This window comes from Lycium barbarum, chromosome 2 (genome assembly GCF_019175385.1).
Source record: "Lycium barbarum isolate Lr01 chromosome 2, ASM1917538v2, whole genome shotgun sequence".
NCBI lineage: Eukaryota > Viridiplantae > Streptophyta > Magnoliopsida > Solanales > Solanaceae > Lycium > Lycium barbarum.
In genome coordinates, this window is record NC_083338.1 from 117,629,911 (window position 1) to 117,647,126 (window position 17,216).

General features: G+C 35.1%; 1 protein-coding gene across 1 annotated transcript; it reads right to left on the reverse strand.

The window, feature by feature from the left end:
• Window positions 1-429: 429 nt before the first annotated feature.
• Window positions 430-6,705, reverse strand: LOC132626896 (MICOS complex subunit MIC10-like). The gene is made up of 3 exons (XM_060341925.1): window positions 6,467-6,705; window positions 4,696-4,835; window positions 430-728 (listed from the first exon to the last, which is right to left on the reverse strand). The coding sequence occupies exons 1-3, from the start codon at window positions 6,606-6,608 to the stop codon at window positions 714-716; spliced, it is 297 nt and encodes a 98-aa protein (XP_060197908.1). The 5' UTR covers window positions 6,609-6,705; the 3' UTR covers window positions 430-713.
• Window positions 6,706-17,216: the final 10,511 nt, after the last annotated feature.

The following is a 17,216-nucleotide window of genomic DNA, read 5'->3' on the forward strand; positions in this document are numbered from 1 at the left end:
TCACCAATTTTATATTCTACCACACGCAATAACTTCAAAGTTTTAGTCTGTTCATACCAAGTGATCAGACTCTTCTTCAACGAACCAAAACTATCCCTCCGTTGCATTTTTGTACCATGGTCTTTGGTCTAGACGTAGAACTTGAGATGTCGATGTATACCACCATATTAGTGCTTCTTGGAAAACAAATTAAAATAACAGTTCAAAATTTTACTTGATATAGGAATAAATCACATCAAATTTATTAAATTCATGAAAATTGTGGAAGTGCCATAGAAATGGTAGTGGCAAACACTTCGCAACTTTTCAAAATGGAATAAATTTCCATATAAAATGTATGGATGGAATATAAAAATGACTATAATATGGTTTTTCCTGTAAAAGAAATGCATATTGCTCATAACAGAAAAAACTTAATAATTCATCAGATAGTACTTCATAGCCCAGAGGGCACAAAATACTTTCATCAGCAAAGGAGTGAACACAACACAAGAAGATGCAGCTAAAGCAATTATTCTTCTTTCCTTTGGCTAGCTAATTCCATTTTGATAGTAACAGTTACAAAGTAAAATAAAACAAATGAGCGATAGATTGCTCTGAAGATCAAGTCATACAAAACAATATTGGCTTAACAAAGGGCAAAAAGCCACAGGAAACAACAATCTCATCAGCTAAAGAAAAATTTGATCGGTGGTACTAGTGAAAGGGTTGCTTCATTCCTCCCCATCCTGTCAAAGAAGAAATTTAGGAAGTTAAAGTAAACAGTAGTAACAAAACAACGATAACAACACCCCCGTCTCTAATGCAATTGCAGTGAGAATCCTCACTAACCATGTTTCTCCATTTAAATTCATTTCAATCAACATTATACAAAATAAAAATAAAAACAGTAGTAACACAAAAACATAAAAAGTTGGAAGTAAACATTAGTAGCAACATAATAGCATAACCTCACGAAAAAGTATACAAAACCCACCCTTCAAACCTCACACCCCTTCTCCAACAAGAAATAACTGTGTACACTGGACCCAACAAGAAAATAAGTGAGAGGGAGAATTTGATGCATAAGATAGAAGCAAATAGCATGTCTATCAGGATGAGTATAGTATGTACATAAAAGGGGACATGCTACAAAATCAGAAAGCAGCCCAATATACCCTAAATATACATGGGAAACATTTGGGACACAATTAAAACTTCCGCAAACTTCCGCACGCCATTACTAATTAAACTTACAACAACTATGCCTCCATGCCATGTTGAAGTGTGTGGACCAATAAAAAAAACAAAAAAAAGCTTAAGGTGTTAGAGAGAGCACACTTTTATTTAGTTAATTATATTCTCAACAGCACCGCTGTTATAACTTCAAGCTAATAAACAATAGTGCAAACTTACTCAACGGGGAAGAAAAATTTAAAATCTAAAAGAAAAAAACACAAGCTCACACACCAGCTGGACAAGGTGGCAGCACCTTTATTGTTTTATGGATGTCTGATGGATTTAGAATACAAGTCTGATGGATTTAGAATACAAGTCTGATGGATTTAGAATACAAGTCTGTTGGACAAAGGGACATCAAGATTCTAACACAGAGCATTAGAAAAATGATAGCCTTCCATTGGTTAAGGCATGTTTGGATGGTTAGCTATCGCGTTCGTAATAATCGCTTAGATACGGAAAATTAGAAAACTAAGAAGAAAAAGATGGTTGTCAGTTACAGATCAGTCCATTTGATTCCTCATAGCATTCTCCACATCATCTTCCCCTGATTAACTTACGCCCCTAAACAATTTTCAGACTTCAGGAATATAAAATCTATTCAAAATCAGTTATCCATTTATCAATAACAGAACAAGATCAACTGTATCAAAGCCAAGGAATGACACGGTAAGGCCAAGTCATGAAGATTCAGCACATGCAATACAAAGGAAACTTGAGTATAAATAGCGGTTCAAGGAAATAGGCATCAAGAAGTGTTAATTTGTTTCTTCATTCACCATGCTAACCAAAGATTTGATCAGAGGATTGACAAAGACATTTGCTTTGAATTGATTTTGAAGATTTAAGGCAACTGATACATTTCCAAGCCCAAGCCCACAAGTAACAGAATTTATTATTGAGAAGCAACTAAACGTAACCTAAGGTGGTATATTTACCACTTTTCTGCCAAAATATATATTAAATTCTGCAACGGATTAGTTTTTCCACTTCTTAAAGTACACTATGGCCTCATTTGTTTGTACTTAATGAAGGTCAAAATCTTAATCAATCAAATCTCAGTCATTAAGTGATTGTATTTTTAGGTCTGAATCTTCATCATGCATATATCAATCATTAAATGAGTTTATTTCTTTTATTTTACAACCACTTAATGGGTCTAAATAGATTTAAATGATTAAAATCTGTAACTAAGTCTTAATATTATTAAGATGCTATCCGTTCAAGGATTTCTACAGAGAAATCTTTTCACTATCACTCCATCCACTTTCACCGCTACCTACCACCATGGATGTTCTCTCCGCCACACTATTAGCTACCACCACTATCAATCACCACAATCAGTTGTCACCACCACTAGCCACCATTTACCATCATCACTGCCAACCGCTATTAGTCGCCCCACCATTATCTATCACCATCATCCACCACATTATCAACCACCACCACCATCAACCATTATTGTCAGTTACCATCACTGCTAGCTTATCATCTTCCGAATAAATGTGAGAATTTCAATATTACTACCCAAAAACATCACTATCAGCTATCACCGCCACCACCACCTATGTACAACCGGCAGTCAGCACCCACAACCACTACCAACCACCATATAAATTTATTTTTTAATATTTTATACATAGTATTAGACTAATTAGTATTTTAACTGAATTTTATTTATTAATTTTCAACAAAAACAAAACTTTATACTGTTGAGAAACAAACAGTGTTAATTGTTTAGTATTCAGATCTTAGGGGTCGTTTGGTAGGATGTATTAGAGAAAACAATGCATGTATTAGCTTTGGTATTACTAATTGGTACACTTTATCAACCTGTGTATTACTTGGTATTATCCTATGTATAACTAATACATAGCAAACTATGGTATTAGCAATACCAAGGTTATTAATGCACGGATAAGCATGGTTAAAGACAAAATTGCCCTTGAAGTCCCTCAAAGCTAAAGAATGAGGAGGGTATTTTTGTAAACAATTAATTTTCTTAGAAATTATGCAATGGATGTTATTTTTAATACACCACGCTAAACAGTCGATAAGAAATACTCTCAGCCTAATTTACTCGGACTCGAGTGTGCGTGTCCGATACGGGAGCGGATCTAGATGTCGGATCCTTCATGATCTAAATTTTAAGATTCGGGGATACAGATCCAGTTATGGATACGGGTGCGGGGATTCGGCAAAAAAAATTCAAATATCTAAAAATAGAGTTATAAAACCTAAATTATGGAATATTATGTGGAAAACTTGAGGAAAAAATATTGATCAAGAGGAGAATCCCCGAAGGAGATAAAAAGGAAACAAAGTGACATAGAAATTTTTATATACAAGGTAATCCATTTTCTTCATTTTCACCTTAGCTTTAGTTTTGATTAAAGAAATCATTGAATCTGTCCAGAATTTCTACGTCGATTTTGGTCAAAGTAACCAAAATCGGTTGACCAGATCGGGTACGGATCCCACACCCACACCCATGTTGTGTCGACACGGGTGCGGCACCGAAAGTGAAGAGTCCGAGTAACATAGCTCTCAGCATAAATAATCCCAGCATTACTAATACACCCTATTCAATACTACTCTTATACACCCTACCAAAGGACCCTTAATACATATTCAGGTTCAAACGTTTTAACCCTAATACACGTCTTACTATCAGATTCAAAAATCTTAATCTTAGTAAAGACAAATAAGGCCTAAAATGGAATCGAACTCTATACGGATTCTAAGCAAACAAACTTAATTCTGATTAAGTACATACAGACAATAAACCAGGTCCATGAAGATTACTTACAAGTCACAAGAGTCACAACCTTGACCATCTTCCATAAGCTACGGCACAGAAACTATATATCCTCTCTAAACAGTATCGATGTAGTTCTCTCTTCTTTTTTGATAAGAGTATTGAAGTAATTCTCTTATAAGAATTTTTTGGAAAATGAAAATCCGAGAATATCCAAGGTTTTAAAGACAAACTAAATTAACCTAAAGGATGCGAAGACTCAGACAACCAAATGAGAGCATAAATAGATATGAACTGAAAAACCGATTACGTTAATGATTAATCAGCTACTACTCAAGGATACAAGATTGCAGCTTCACAGCTTTAAAAAAGAAAATAGCAAGCTAAAATATTTCTTTCATGACTAGTTAAAAATCAGAGCCCTTAAACTTTAAAAATGCACCACGAAATGCCATCCTTCTACTACGGTACTACCCCTGGCCCCACAACAAGAGACTTTTTTTTATAAGGTAATGACACAACAAGAGACTTCTCACCCAATAAACAAGGAACAGAGAGAAACGATGAGGAAAAAAACATATCAGGAGAGAGCATAACTATACAAGCCATGAAGTCCAACTGAATATTTCAGGCTAGACACACATGTAAAAATAACCAACTTTGCAAAACTTATTGGAGAAAAGAATACTGAGCATTCACTGATACATGCAATGTATTACCTTGGTAATAGGAGTCTCAGAAACACTAGCAGTTGATTTTCCAGGATATCCACCAAATATCTGAGAGCATTCTGTGTATGCGGATCCTATACCTGTCCCAGCACCAAATGCTGTGGATGCCCAGCGTGTCACGGGACTTCCTGTGATAAAAATCAATGAAAATGTGTTTTAACTGATTACATTATCTGCCTAATAGATTTTGAAGATCACACGGAGAAACACAAGCAGGGAAAGATCATATCATAGCAAATCTACTCGTATTACATATATCGAAAAACAAAAAGAAAGCTTCAAGCACAACTAAAATCTACACCTAGACATCTAGCTACCAAACATTTCAAGACAGGAAGGTGGAGATTGATTATCAAGGCAACTGCAAGAAATATTACATCAAAATTTAACCTCTGGCCTATGTAGCTCAGACTCTTCAAGATTGCGGCCGGGTGCGTGTCGGACTCTCCAAATATAGTACTCCCTCCGTCCCAAAAAGACTCTTACTTTCCTTATTAGTTTGTCCCAAAAAGATTGGCACGTTTCTATATTTAGAAACAATTTAACTTTTATGAGATGATTTACAGCCACACAAATATCTAAGACTTGTTTGGACCACACATTTTAAAAGTCTTCCTTTATTTCTTAAACTCCGTGCCAAGTCAAACTAAGACAATCTTTTGGGGACGGAGGGAGTACATTTTTAGAGAATCCAACACGGAAGCCACAATATTTTTGGAGAGCCCAAGCAACATAGCCTCTAGCATGCCATAAGTTACACTTTGTTCCCCTTTTATCTCTGCAATCAAAAACTCTGCATATAGCTAAGATTCAAAAACAACTAATTCTTTAAGTAGTCATAAACAATATGGTTCCACACAGAATGAAGCAAATATGGAACCAACCGGTAACCAATCCAGTGCTCCTTACTAATTAGCCCCCCACACACACATTTGTTGGGGGTTGGGGTTTGTCCTTTCTCCGATTTCTATTTGTCTACTTACAGAGTGAAACAAATTTCAAAAGAGAACCCTTTACATCATTTCCCATTTTAGTTTGTTTTCAATATAAGACTCCGCAATCACTGCATCACACAAACAAAACTAAGCAAAAGCAAATAGAGAGGAAACAAACCCCTAGAAGCATTTTCACTCACAAGCAAAAGCTCTTAGTCCAGCTTCAATTTCTTGGTTTTAACACACGAAACTAAAACAATTCCCAATTGAAAAAAAAAAAAAAAAACTTTTCAATATTTTCCTAATCTAACCCATCCAACACCAATTGCACAATACATTCCGTGAGTATTTTTCTTTTTTCCACAAACCCACAATTTTTTGCTTGTTTTTATGAGCTTATAATTTATGACTTATGGCTTTTGGCTTAACAATAAGTGCTTAAAAACACTTTTTGTATCATACCCAAACACCACAAAAGTGCTTAAAAAACACCCTGTTAGGCCAGCTCCAGTTTCTTGGTTTTAACACACGAAACTAAAACACTTCCCAATAATAACAAAAAAAAAAAAAACCCTTTTCGATATTTTCCCAATCTATCGGAAATGCCTTTTCTTGAGCCGAGAGTCTATCGGAAACAGCCTCTCTACCTCCCTTGGGAGGTAAGGTCTGTGTACACTCTACCATCTCCAGACCCCACTTTGTTGAAATATACTGGGTATGTTGTCGTTGTTGATATCTTTCCCAATCTAATCCATCCAACACCAAGAATTGCATCACACAAACAATACTAAGGAAAACAAAAAACACATGTGAAAGACACTTACGGAAAAGGAGAAGACCGGCAAAACCACCGATTAAGGAAAAGTAAGCGAAACGACGAACACCCAAATCAAGACAAGCATCCCATTTTGCATCCAAATTGTATTCTGATCCTACAACTTGTTGCTTATTATTCTCTTCACCCATTGCCAAAATCAACTTTCTCTAGGGTTACTTCTCGTTCGATCTTTGATTAATGGCCCAGGGTTTCCTTTTCTGTCTCTACTCCACGCTTCTTTCTGGAAAAATGTACAAGTCTTTCCCCAATTTTCCAAGACTTTTTTACTCAATTAGTCCTTTAAGTTTCAGGATATGTCTATTTCGTCCTATTTGACTGGCCACGGAGATTAAGAAATAAGACAAGACTTTTGTACTTGTTGTGTGGTATAGAATGAAGCAAATATACTTTTGTGTTGCTATAAATCATTTCATAAAGGTAAATTGTTTTCAAATATAGAGAAAGATCATTCTTCTAGGCACAGAATAAATAGGTTCACATAAATTAAAATAGAGGGAGTATATTATTTTAACTTCTAAGCATTTTTTTTTCTTTTTGAATTTATAAATTGAGCATTTGTGTTCAATTGAAAAAATATCCAACCGGGTCATTAAACTTCATGAGAATATTATGTGCTTTCTGCGTGACCAAAGTGTAAAGAAAGGGGTTTTCGTCCAAATGTACAACCCAAACAAACAGTTTATACATGTATAGCTCTATAATTATTTACATTTAGACTAACCAATATATGTTACATTTAATTTTAGGATGTCAAATCTCTTTTAATGTTAATTCCTTACCTTCTTTACCCAAGCCACCGTAGAATGCCAAAATCCTCTTCATTTTCTCATTATGCATTTTCAAATCTATATAACATGATGTATAGCACTGTATATACACTTTTATACATTATTATATAATGCATATACACCCTTATACACAAATATATATTATATATATATAATGTATAAACGATGTATTTAATCTGTATAACAGTGTATTATGCATATACAATGTATCTACACTGTTATACACAAAGTTCTAATTGCCTCCAATATATTTCCCAAAGTAGATTTTCAGATTTGGAATGCTCAAAGCTTTGAGACCTCAACAATGGTGGCTTTCAGATTTATCACTTTTAACCCTCAACAGTGTCACAACCCAAATCGGAGGGTCATGACGAGCACCCGGGCCGTACTTGCCATACCCGTATGCACACAAAAGTATAACGTACCAAAAACACAATAGCAACTCTGAGGAACAAGAAGAGTGCTCCAATTTCAGCTGAATAACAACCTACAGGGTTGGATCGTCAACCTGTCCACCTGAACCTGTGGGCATGAAATGCAGCGCCCCCAGAAAAAGGGACGTCAGTACGGACAAAGTACTAAGTGTGTAAGGCATGAAAGTAACATGAAAGAGACAAGACATAAGAGTACATAGGATGAAATGAACGCAACTTGTATGTTTGGACTGCTTTTGTGGGCCAATGATATGCATAAACACTGTGCATGCATGCATGAGGTCATACATATATATATATATATATATATATATATATATATATATATATATATATATATATATATATATATATATATATATATGTGTGTGTGTGTGTGTGTGTGTGTGTGTGTGTGTGTGTGTCAAGCCTCTGTGGGCATCCAATCGTATCAGATCGGCCTCTATGGGCATTATCATCATCATCATATGACCAGCTGATCAGGTGGTAGCGCGTATATAACGCTATCACCTTCCCCATACCTCATACCTCATACATGTATATAATATATAATATACGCGTATATAATGCCTGAGGGGTCATAGGTCTGTACATGTGTGTGTGAGAGTGTGTCTATATTATATATAATGCAATGCATGAATATGATAAGAGTACATCCTGAATCTGTCGGAGTGACGTAAGGTAATTACACCTCCGAACATCGTTATGAGATTGCATTTTCATCAACAAGTGACTGGGTATGTAGAAAGACGTACTGAACAACATTACTAGAACATGGAACATCCATAGCTATTAAGAATGGAATCATTATGGAGTAGTGTTACGTTTACGTTTCGTTCATAAGGATCATGTCAAAAGAAAGAAAGTTAGCCTTAACATAACTCAAGTCGTCAACAAATCCCACAATTAAACTGTCGGCTAGTATTCCAATCTCCTCAGTCACTACGATACACCTAAAAATCAACAATACAACAACAACCTCATATAAGTCTCTTTAATTCCGCATCACTACTCACCTCAAGATTTATATCAAAACAGCCCAATATACGTTTTGTATATGACACTTATACGCTTTCTTCTTCCAATTATATCAAGTATAACATCCCCAGTAGAATCTCAACACCAACTACTATCCTTACAACAAGATTTTAGCTTAAAAACACATTTACAACATGGCTCAAGTTAAATTACATCTCAACATATACTTAAATTCATATTTAAACCTTTCTTCCAACTCCTTTCCCTCCAAACCTAGCATAACAATTATATAAACTCATAATCATGGAGTCAAGATAGAATCTTACCTTAAAACTCAAGAATACATCAATTTCAAGAGTGCTTCATCTTGAAGTATCCTCCAAAATCACTACCAAGAGAAGAAATGAGCTTCCATGATCACTTTAGCACTTTTAAACACTTAATCTCCTCTTTTGATCCTTGATTTTACTTGGGGGTTTGATAGATATATTGGAGAGAGCTTTCTAGAATGTTGAAGATCAGGGGAATGGAGAAAATGAGTTAAAAGAATAAGTATATGAAATATATATAAAAAAAAAAAAACCAACTAATGCCGACTTAAAAATACAGCCAAAAAGTATGAACCGTATTTTTAAATATGGTCTGTATTTCTCAGTATAAAAATTTGCCTTTCTGCCAAGGAAATACGATCCGTACTTGAAACTGTATTTTTTTGTACGGGCCGTATTTTGCACCATACTTCTCAGATTTTCGATCTGTCAATTGCATTGAAACAAAACTCTCTGAACTTAAATTTACATAGGCTATGCATTCCATAACTCCTCATATGCTAGAAGAAATACCTCCCCAAAGTTGGACCAAAAATCCTGTCTAGAATTCTGCTAAATTTTCCTAAAGTTTCGACAAATTTAATTTCTTCGATTCGCTTGATCCACGAACCTGACAATACCTATTAAACATGGTCTTAAAATCTTATATACTCACAATAGACATGTCTAACCCCATATGACCTCGAAGGTCACTTCGCTCTTTGAATCTATAGCAACCAAATCATGAGGAAACTTGACGTATAAAAGTACGGGGTGTAACATCCTCTTTCCCTTAGAAACATTCGTCCTCGAATGTTAGCACTCTTAGGAGTCTACAGAAATTTTGGCATAGTTTCGTATATAATCACACCACTACCAGCCTGCAACACAGCGCAACAACACAATACAATGCCACGCAGGGCTACAACAATCAATAATAACTATGGTCCCACACGACCAACAAGAGTAACTGATACATACCTGAAGATGATGATGTCGTAGTTTGCATCTGCTATGGAGCCGGAAACAAATGAGGATATCTAGAATTCATATCTTTCTCGGCTTCCAAGTCATCTCTTCTATATTCTTATTTCTCCAAAGTACTTTTACAGAAGCAACATCTTTGGTTTGCAGCCTACGAACCTGGCGATCTAAGATAGCAACAAGGACTTCCTCATAAGACAACTGCTCTGTAACCTGAACATCATCTACTGGCACAATCCTGGAAGGATCTCCGATGCACTTGCGGAGCATGAATACATGGAAAACCGGATGTACAGATGAATACATGGAAAACCGGATGTACAGACTCCAAGTCTGAAGCGTAAATCCAACTCATAGGCTACTTGGCCTACTATACACACAATTCTATAAGGACCAATGTATCTAGAGCTAAGCTTTCCCTTCTTACCGAGTCTTATGACACCTTTCATAGGTGATACCTTTGGAAAAACCCAGTCATCTACCTGGAACTCTAAGTCTCGTTATCTGCATAAGACTTTTGGCAACTCTGAGCTGCTAGCAATCTTTCCTGAATGAGCTTAACCTTCTTTACCGTCTGCTGAACCAAATCAGGCCCTATTAACTTTAATTCTCTGACCTCGAACCACCCAATAGGAGATCTACACGTTTGCCCATATAGGGCCTCATATGGGGCCATCTGGATACTGGAATGGTAGCTATTATTATATGCAAACTCAATAAGTGTCAAATGATCATCCCAGCTACCTCCGAAGTCTATCACACATGCTCGTAGCACATCCTCGAGAGTTTGAATAGTACGCTCAGTTGGCCATCTGTTTGGGATGAAATGTTGTACTGAGGTTCACCTGTGCCCCAAACCTTTCTGGAAGGATCTCCAGAAGTTAGCTATAAACTGTGCACCTCTGTCTGAAATAATAGATACTGGAACACCATGAAGTCACACTATCTCTTTAATAGATAGCTTCGCATAATCGTCAGCAGAATAAGTAATCTTGATAGGTAGAAAATGTGTTGCCTTCGTGAGTCTATCAATAATCACCCATATCGAGTCAAACCTATACTAGGAACGAGGTAAGCCTGTAATGAAATCTATATTAACCGCCTCCCATTTTCAAGTTGGAATCTCTATGTCCTGTGACAATCCACCAGGCTTCTAATGCTCAACTTTTACCTGCTGACAATTAGGGCATTGAGCTACGAACTCCGCTATATCCTTCTTCATATCACTCCACCTAGGGGTGGGCATAGTTTGGGCTAACCCGAAATCCAAACTGAAATTCGATCTTTTGAATCTTTGGTTTGGATTGCGGATTTTATTTTTAAAATTTATGGATTTCGGATTGGATATTGGATTTAGTACTATGAATATTTGGATATCCGAAAATTCGAATTTTTATACCTTATATTCAACCCCATCCATATCATATGTGTCCAATAGGCCAACAGTTCTAATAAATCCATTTTCAAACGGTCTAATGGATTAATACCTTACAAGCTTCGACCTTAACCATTATAGTAATAAGTCCAAATACATAATTTTCTACAAAATTAAATATAATATAGGGTTTTTTACATTTGGATACAATCTTATAAATCTTTTATCTTGCATTGCCCAGAATGTTTTTTGCAGCAAATGTCACTGTGTCAGGTGATCGAACTAGCTCAAGTATCCAAGAAGTTTTTTTCCACTGTTCTTACTATTATAGAGTAATTAAAACCTAGATTTTCCTCTGTGGAACTCAAGCTTGAAAGATATTCTTGTGTTGAAACTTTTGAATTTATGCAGAAAGTATATTAACTGCTTTGGTTTCTAGTTCTAATTTGGTTTCAAATTATGCTAAGACGTGTAACTTGGTAACTGGGACACATGAATTAGTTACAAATAAGCTCGTCTTAAAGACTCAAAAGTCAAATCTGAAATATCCAAACCGATTAATTCGAAATCGAACTTGGAAGATCCAATCCAATCTGAGCTTATTTGGATTGGATTTGGATTGTAATTTCTTCAATCCGAAAACCAAAAATCCAAACCAAAATTTTCATATCCAATTCAACCGCCCGAACGCCCACCCCTAACTCCACCAATAAAACTCTTTGATATCATGGTACATCTTCGTCGATCCTGAATGAATAGAATAGCAGAAATAATGAGCTTTTGCCATAATCTGTTGACGTAACCCTGCAACATCCGGAACACACAATAAAGTCCAATAACTAAACTCCTATGCAGGCTAACTGACGAAACTCATGAGTTAACTCTCTATTCTCGGCCTGTAAATATGACAAGCTACCCATAGATCTATGACTAAGAGCATCAGCTACTATATTTTCCTCCCCTGGATGGTTGTCACGGCCCAATTAGCCGTGAGTGGCACCCACACTAATTTCCTGTAACAACCCCTTAGGGAGGATGCTACTAATTGAAATTTATCCATACTAACTAAATTAAATATTCGTCTCGAAAGTATTTTTGCAAAATAGACTAATAACTAAATTTAAGGATAAAATTTATTTGACAACATGTTCACGAGTAGAACAAAATAATAGACACATATATATTCAAGCGTACCACAAAATGTAGAAGAAACAAATTTAAAACAATGACTTTATCATGTGGTAGCGGAAATAGACCCATATGAATAAGCTTCCAAATACGACATATCAACATAGTAGGATCTAAAAGAAACCTCCTAAAAAATAGAAATATCCAATCATAAAAGTGGACAACACCTATTTTGAGTTAAATCAACACTTTAGAATTCATCAAACACTTAGTGGAGAAATATTTTTCATGCTACAACATCCAAGGCTCATACCAAGCATGAAATTCAACTCCAAATCTCGAAATACAAACTACTTAAGTTCCCAAGTTCAACACAAGTACTGAATTTAAAATTATTACAAGACTTGGGCATGGACACTCCCAAACTAGTCGAGTCATTCATCAAAACCAATTTACAAGATATTAGCATCATGGCCCAAATTTCATTCAAAAGTGCATAGCTAAATGTATCACATGGATCACGTACAAGTCCCCAAAAGTATACAAAATGAACATGCTCATGCAAATGTGATCTTCATCTAAGCATCCAAGAGTCTACTTCAAATGGCCATCCTCAAGTCTCTTTCGGAACATCACCTACGATAGTAACAAACTATCACTAAGCATAAAGCTTAGTGACACATAAACTTAACTAACACTTAAAATAAAAATATAATGTAAGGAGTACAACAATAAATTCTATGAATAAGCTTGTTAAAATCACCATCATGAACTAAATGAAAGTACAATCCTTTCAAGAAAATAAAATATCAAATATCAAAATAGTTCAAGATATCAATATTCAAAATCTCAAATATGAAGAAGTTTTCCAAAACAAATCCAAGAAAGTTCACCCTTTGGTTAATTACGCCCAACACATATATCATGCAATCACACCAAAGCATAATCGAATAACAAGAAGGACCGGAGTCCTAAATCAAGTAGGGTCGTCACCCAATAATCAAGAGAATCAAGAACCATGTTGAAAGTGGCTTCCCCATTCATACTTAAGATGGACCCAGATCCACAATTAAGATGAAATGTGAATCCAAAGTCAAGATGGGACAAGATCTGAATAATCTCAAGAGGCATTCCAATATAAGTGACAAGTCACCATCACAAGAAGGACAAAGTCCCAACAAGAATGCGATATTGCTCGAGCAATCCGTATATGTGGACGAGTTAGTTTGTCTTACAAAAGCATTCTACATGATATCAAATGATATTCAAAGTTGCCGAGTGACTCAAAGTATTCATACTCAATTAAACATAGCAAAATAAGAATTTAACTAGCAACAAGCGAATAACATAGCAAATTAAAGTAAAGACAAGTTTTACCCAAGCTTAAGATATTCAAAATACTTCAACTGAATAAAATGTCAAATTCAAAGAATATGTGCAAACCTTGGAGCTTTAGTGTCTCTAAAGCTCAAAGAAAAACATCAAGAAGTTACAATCCCCAAAGCAATGTTCAAGCAATTATATCGACTTCCTTAGCTTTTACAAGAGCCTCTTGTACCTTAAATACACAATTGAATACTCACTTAAGGTCTAGAGTTTAACGATATAGAAGCTAAATCATGACGAACAAAAACGTGGCTAAATGGGTCACCATTATTGCAAATTTTTAAGTAGAAAAATTTCTGGACAGCAGCTATGTGTTGCCTGGCAGACCATTTTTGACATAGTAAACAGAGGAATTAGAATTTTTGCAAAACACGAAAGTTGTGGCTAATTTTCTTATCTTTTCACAACATTTTGAATCATCTAATTCAGCCTTATAGATAAAAAGTTATGGTCAAAATACTAACTGTTGCCAGCTCAAAAAATGAGATTAAATTGTCTTACTTTAAGGTTTCAAAATCTCTTAAAAAACTTGAATATTTCACCCAATAAAATGTGGAATAGCAAGCTTACCACAAGATTGATTGAGCTTCTTTACAAACCCAAAACCTAGGATTATCAAAACAAGGCTTCACGTATTTCATTCTTGGTGGCAACCTTCCAAAATATATACAAAGCATGAAAACTAGAAGGATATTGATGATATTTGGAGAGTAGTTTATATGGATTGAACTCTCTAATGGAGGGTTTAGGAGAAGAAGAAGAAGAAGAGAGTGAGGTGAAAGAAATGGTCTTCTTTCCTTGAGGAAGAAAGGTAGTACCCATTTTTATCAAATGGGTCCAACTAATGGGCTTCTAGCTACAAAAAAAAATATGACAAGTCCAAATTTATTTATTTATTCCAAACAAAAACTAAAATTTTAAACTCAAGAAAAATAATAAAAAGTATTACTACAAGAGCTAGACTATTTAAATGCCAATAATAAATTTAGGGTGTTACATTTCCCTAGTGGGCAAACCATCCTCTTAACCAATTACTTAATCATTTAAACAATCATAAATCAATAACCAGAATTAAATCATAAATCTTGTCTAATCATGACATAACTAATTAAACTGCAGAAATCCTAAATATTACAACCCCAAAGATCCGAAAGTCATCGTACAAGGACTCTAAAACATAATTGTCTAAAAAATGAACAACTGTATGAAATAATCATAAATGTTTGAAATAAAATAGACATCCAAAATAAGAAAGATCTTCAGGCGGCATGGCATGGATATAAGCTTACCCTCGGATTTGAGCAAGAACTGGCCTCAAGCTAAATATGAGGTCTGGACGAAGTCTCTGGCACACAATCTGCACTAAAAAAGGGTGCAGCAAGGTAGTATCAATACAAACACTATGTACCGGTAGATATCATAGGCCAACTAAGATTAGTATCATGCATACGTTCATAAAATTAACAAGATAGGCAGATAGGCTCAACTGCACATAACCAAATAATGTCCCCAACAGAAATCAGCCAACACAGGAATAAGATAAGTCCAACCATCAACAGGAATAATACAAGTCCGATGCAATGCAAGGAAAAAATGATATTATCTCAACCGTACACACATGCTAAAGGCTATTTTCGCTCATTAGTCATGACCTGTGTCACACCCCATTTTAACCGGGTAGATTTAAGAGTATGACGTATTGGTGATTCCTGTTTATTTGTTTTCAAGGAGTCGCCACCTAATTAATTTAACGGTGAATTAGGACACCTAGATGGTTAACTAAGGCAAAGTTAAAACTAAACCTCAATTAATAGTCTGCTTAATCAGTATGTTCTAGGTAAGGGCTCTATATTATCCTAAAGGGAAGGGGTTAGGCATCCTTTAGAATCCGTTAACTTACGGTTATCCGACCAAACTTAGGTTAATTAATATAGACTAAACGCAAATATAATATTAAGAAAATAATTTGTAAATTATTGCTAAGGTTTTTAAAAGAAGAGAAAAAAAAATGTAATAATGCTATTTAAAATGATACTTATGGATATTGATAGAGGGCTTTAAATGAGATGCTATTTAAAAAATAAAACTTGTAAAAGATATTTTTTGCATAAAGAAAGGATTTTAAGTATTCTTTAAAATAAAGTTCACAAAATGTTGCTAAGGTTCTGAAAGAAAATATAATAATGTTGTATAAGAAAAAGGTTTATAAATACATATTGATGATTCTTTTATGATTTAAGAGTGTATACGAAAGTAGCTAATAAGAATTTCTTTATCCTTTTATCATTTCTCATTTAACTATGCATGACTGAAAATATACGTGATTAACTCCGAACTTGAAGGGTTATTTATAATATGTTTGAATTTATATCCGCGTATTAGTGATATTTTGAAATTAAGACAATAAGGTTAAAATATGACTCCTTTAACTCAAAAAATATGAATTCAGGCTATCAATCATTCTAGAAATAGATACTGTAAATAACTTTAACATAAAAAGGAGGAGATGAAACTTATGGGAGGTTAATTGTGAGTTTCTCTCCTAAGTTTACTACCCAATATACTAAAGTTAACCCACTAAATGCGCTAAGGTTCATCTAAATCAAAGAGGTTAGTTGCATAATACAAATCAAATGCATGAAATGAAATTAAAAAAGGGAGCGAATCATATCAAATGGACCCAGTCCGTTTTGGGATTGCTGGATCTGTTTGCCGTTAAATTTCAGCCCAGCACCCTTTTATATTGCTGAGGACTGGGCTGCTGCTGTTGGAACTGGGCTTGGCCCAGAATCATTGTATTGTTGTGGCCCGCTGCTGTGTGGGCTTAGCCCAGAATATTTTTTTTTTATCTGCTGCAGACGTAGATTGACCCGAGAGGAGATTGCGTTGGGTTTTTAGCCCAACACCGAATGCGGAAGAAGACGAGTCACTCGGACTCGTATGCGATGGTCATGCATAAAAATAAAAGGAAAAGGATTAGTATGAGTCTAAATAACTAATAATGTAAATTCATAACTCAAAGAAAGAACTTCAAGTACCATCACATCAAATGCAAATGCCAGCCAAAACACTTATAAATTGAACTAGGCATCAGCTTCACTGACAGTAAAGAATACGCAAAAAATGACTACAAAGACTAGGATTTCCAACAAGTTACAGGGCAGACAAGGCATATAGGAAATATATCCTGAATGCAGGAGTTTACAGAACCCATGAAAGGATATAACTTCGGCAAAAATCAGACCCAAATGTGAAGCCAAATTATATCCTCCAACCCACCAGCGAATCGATACAACTTTAAAACTTTCGTACAAAATCCATATCAAATTAAACATAACATGTTTCACATCAAATC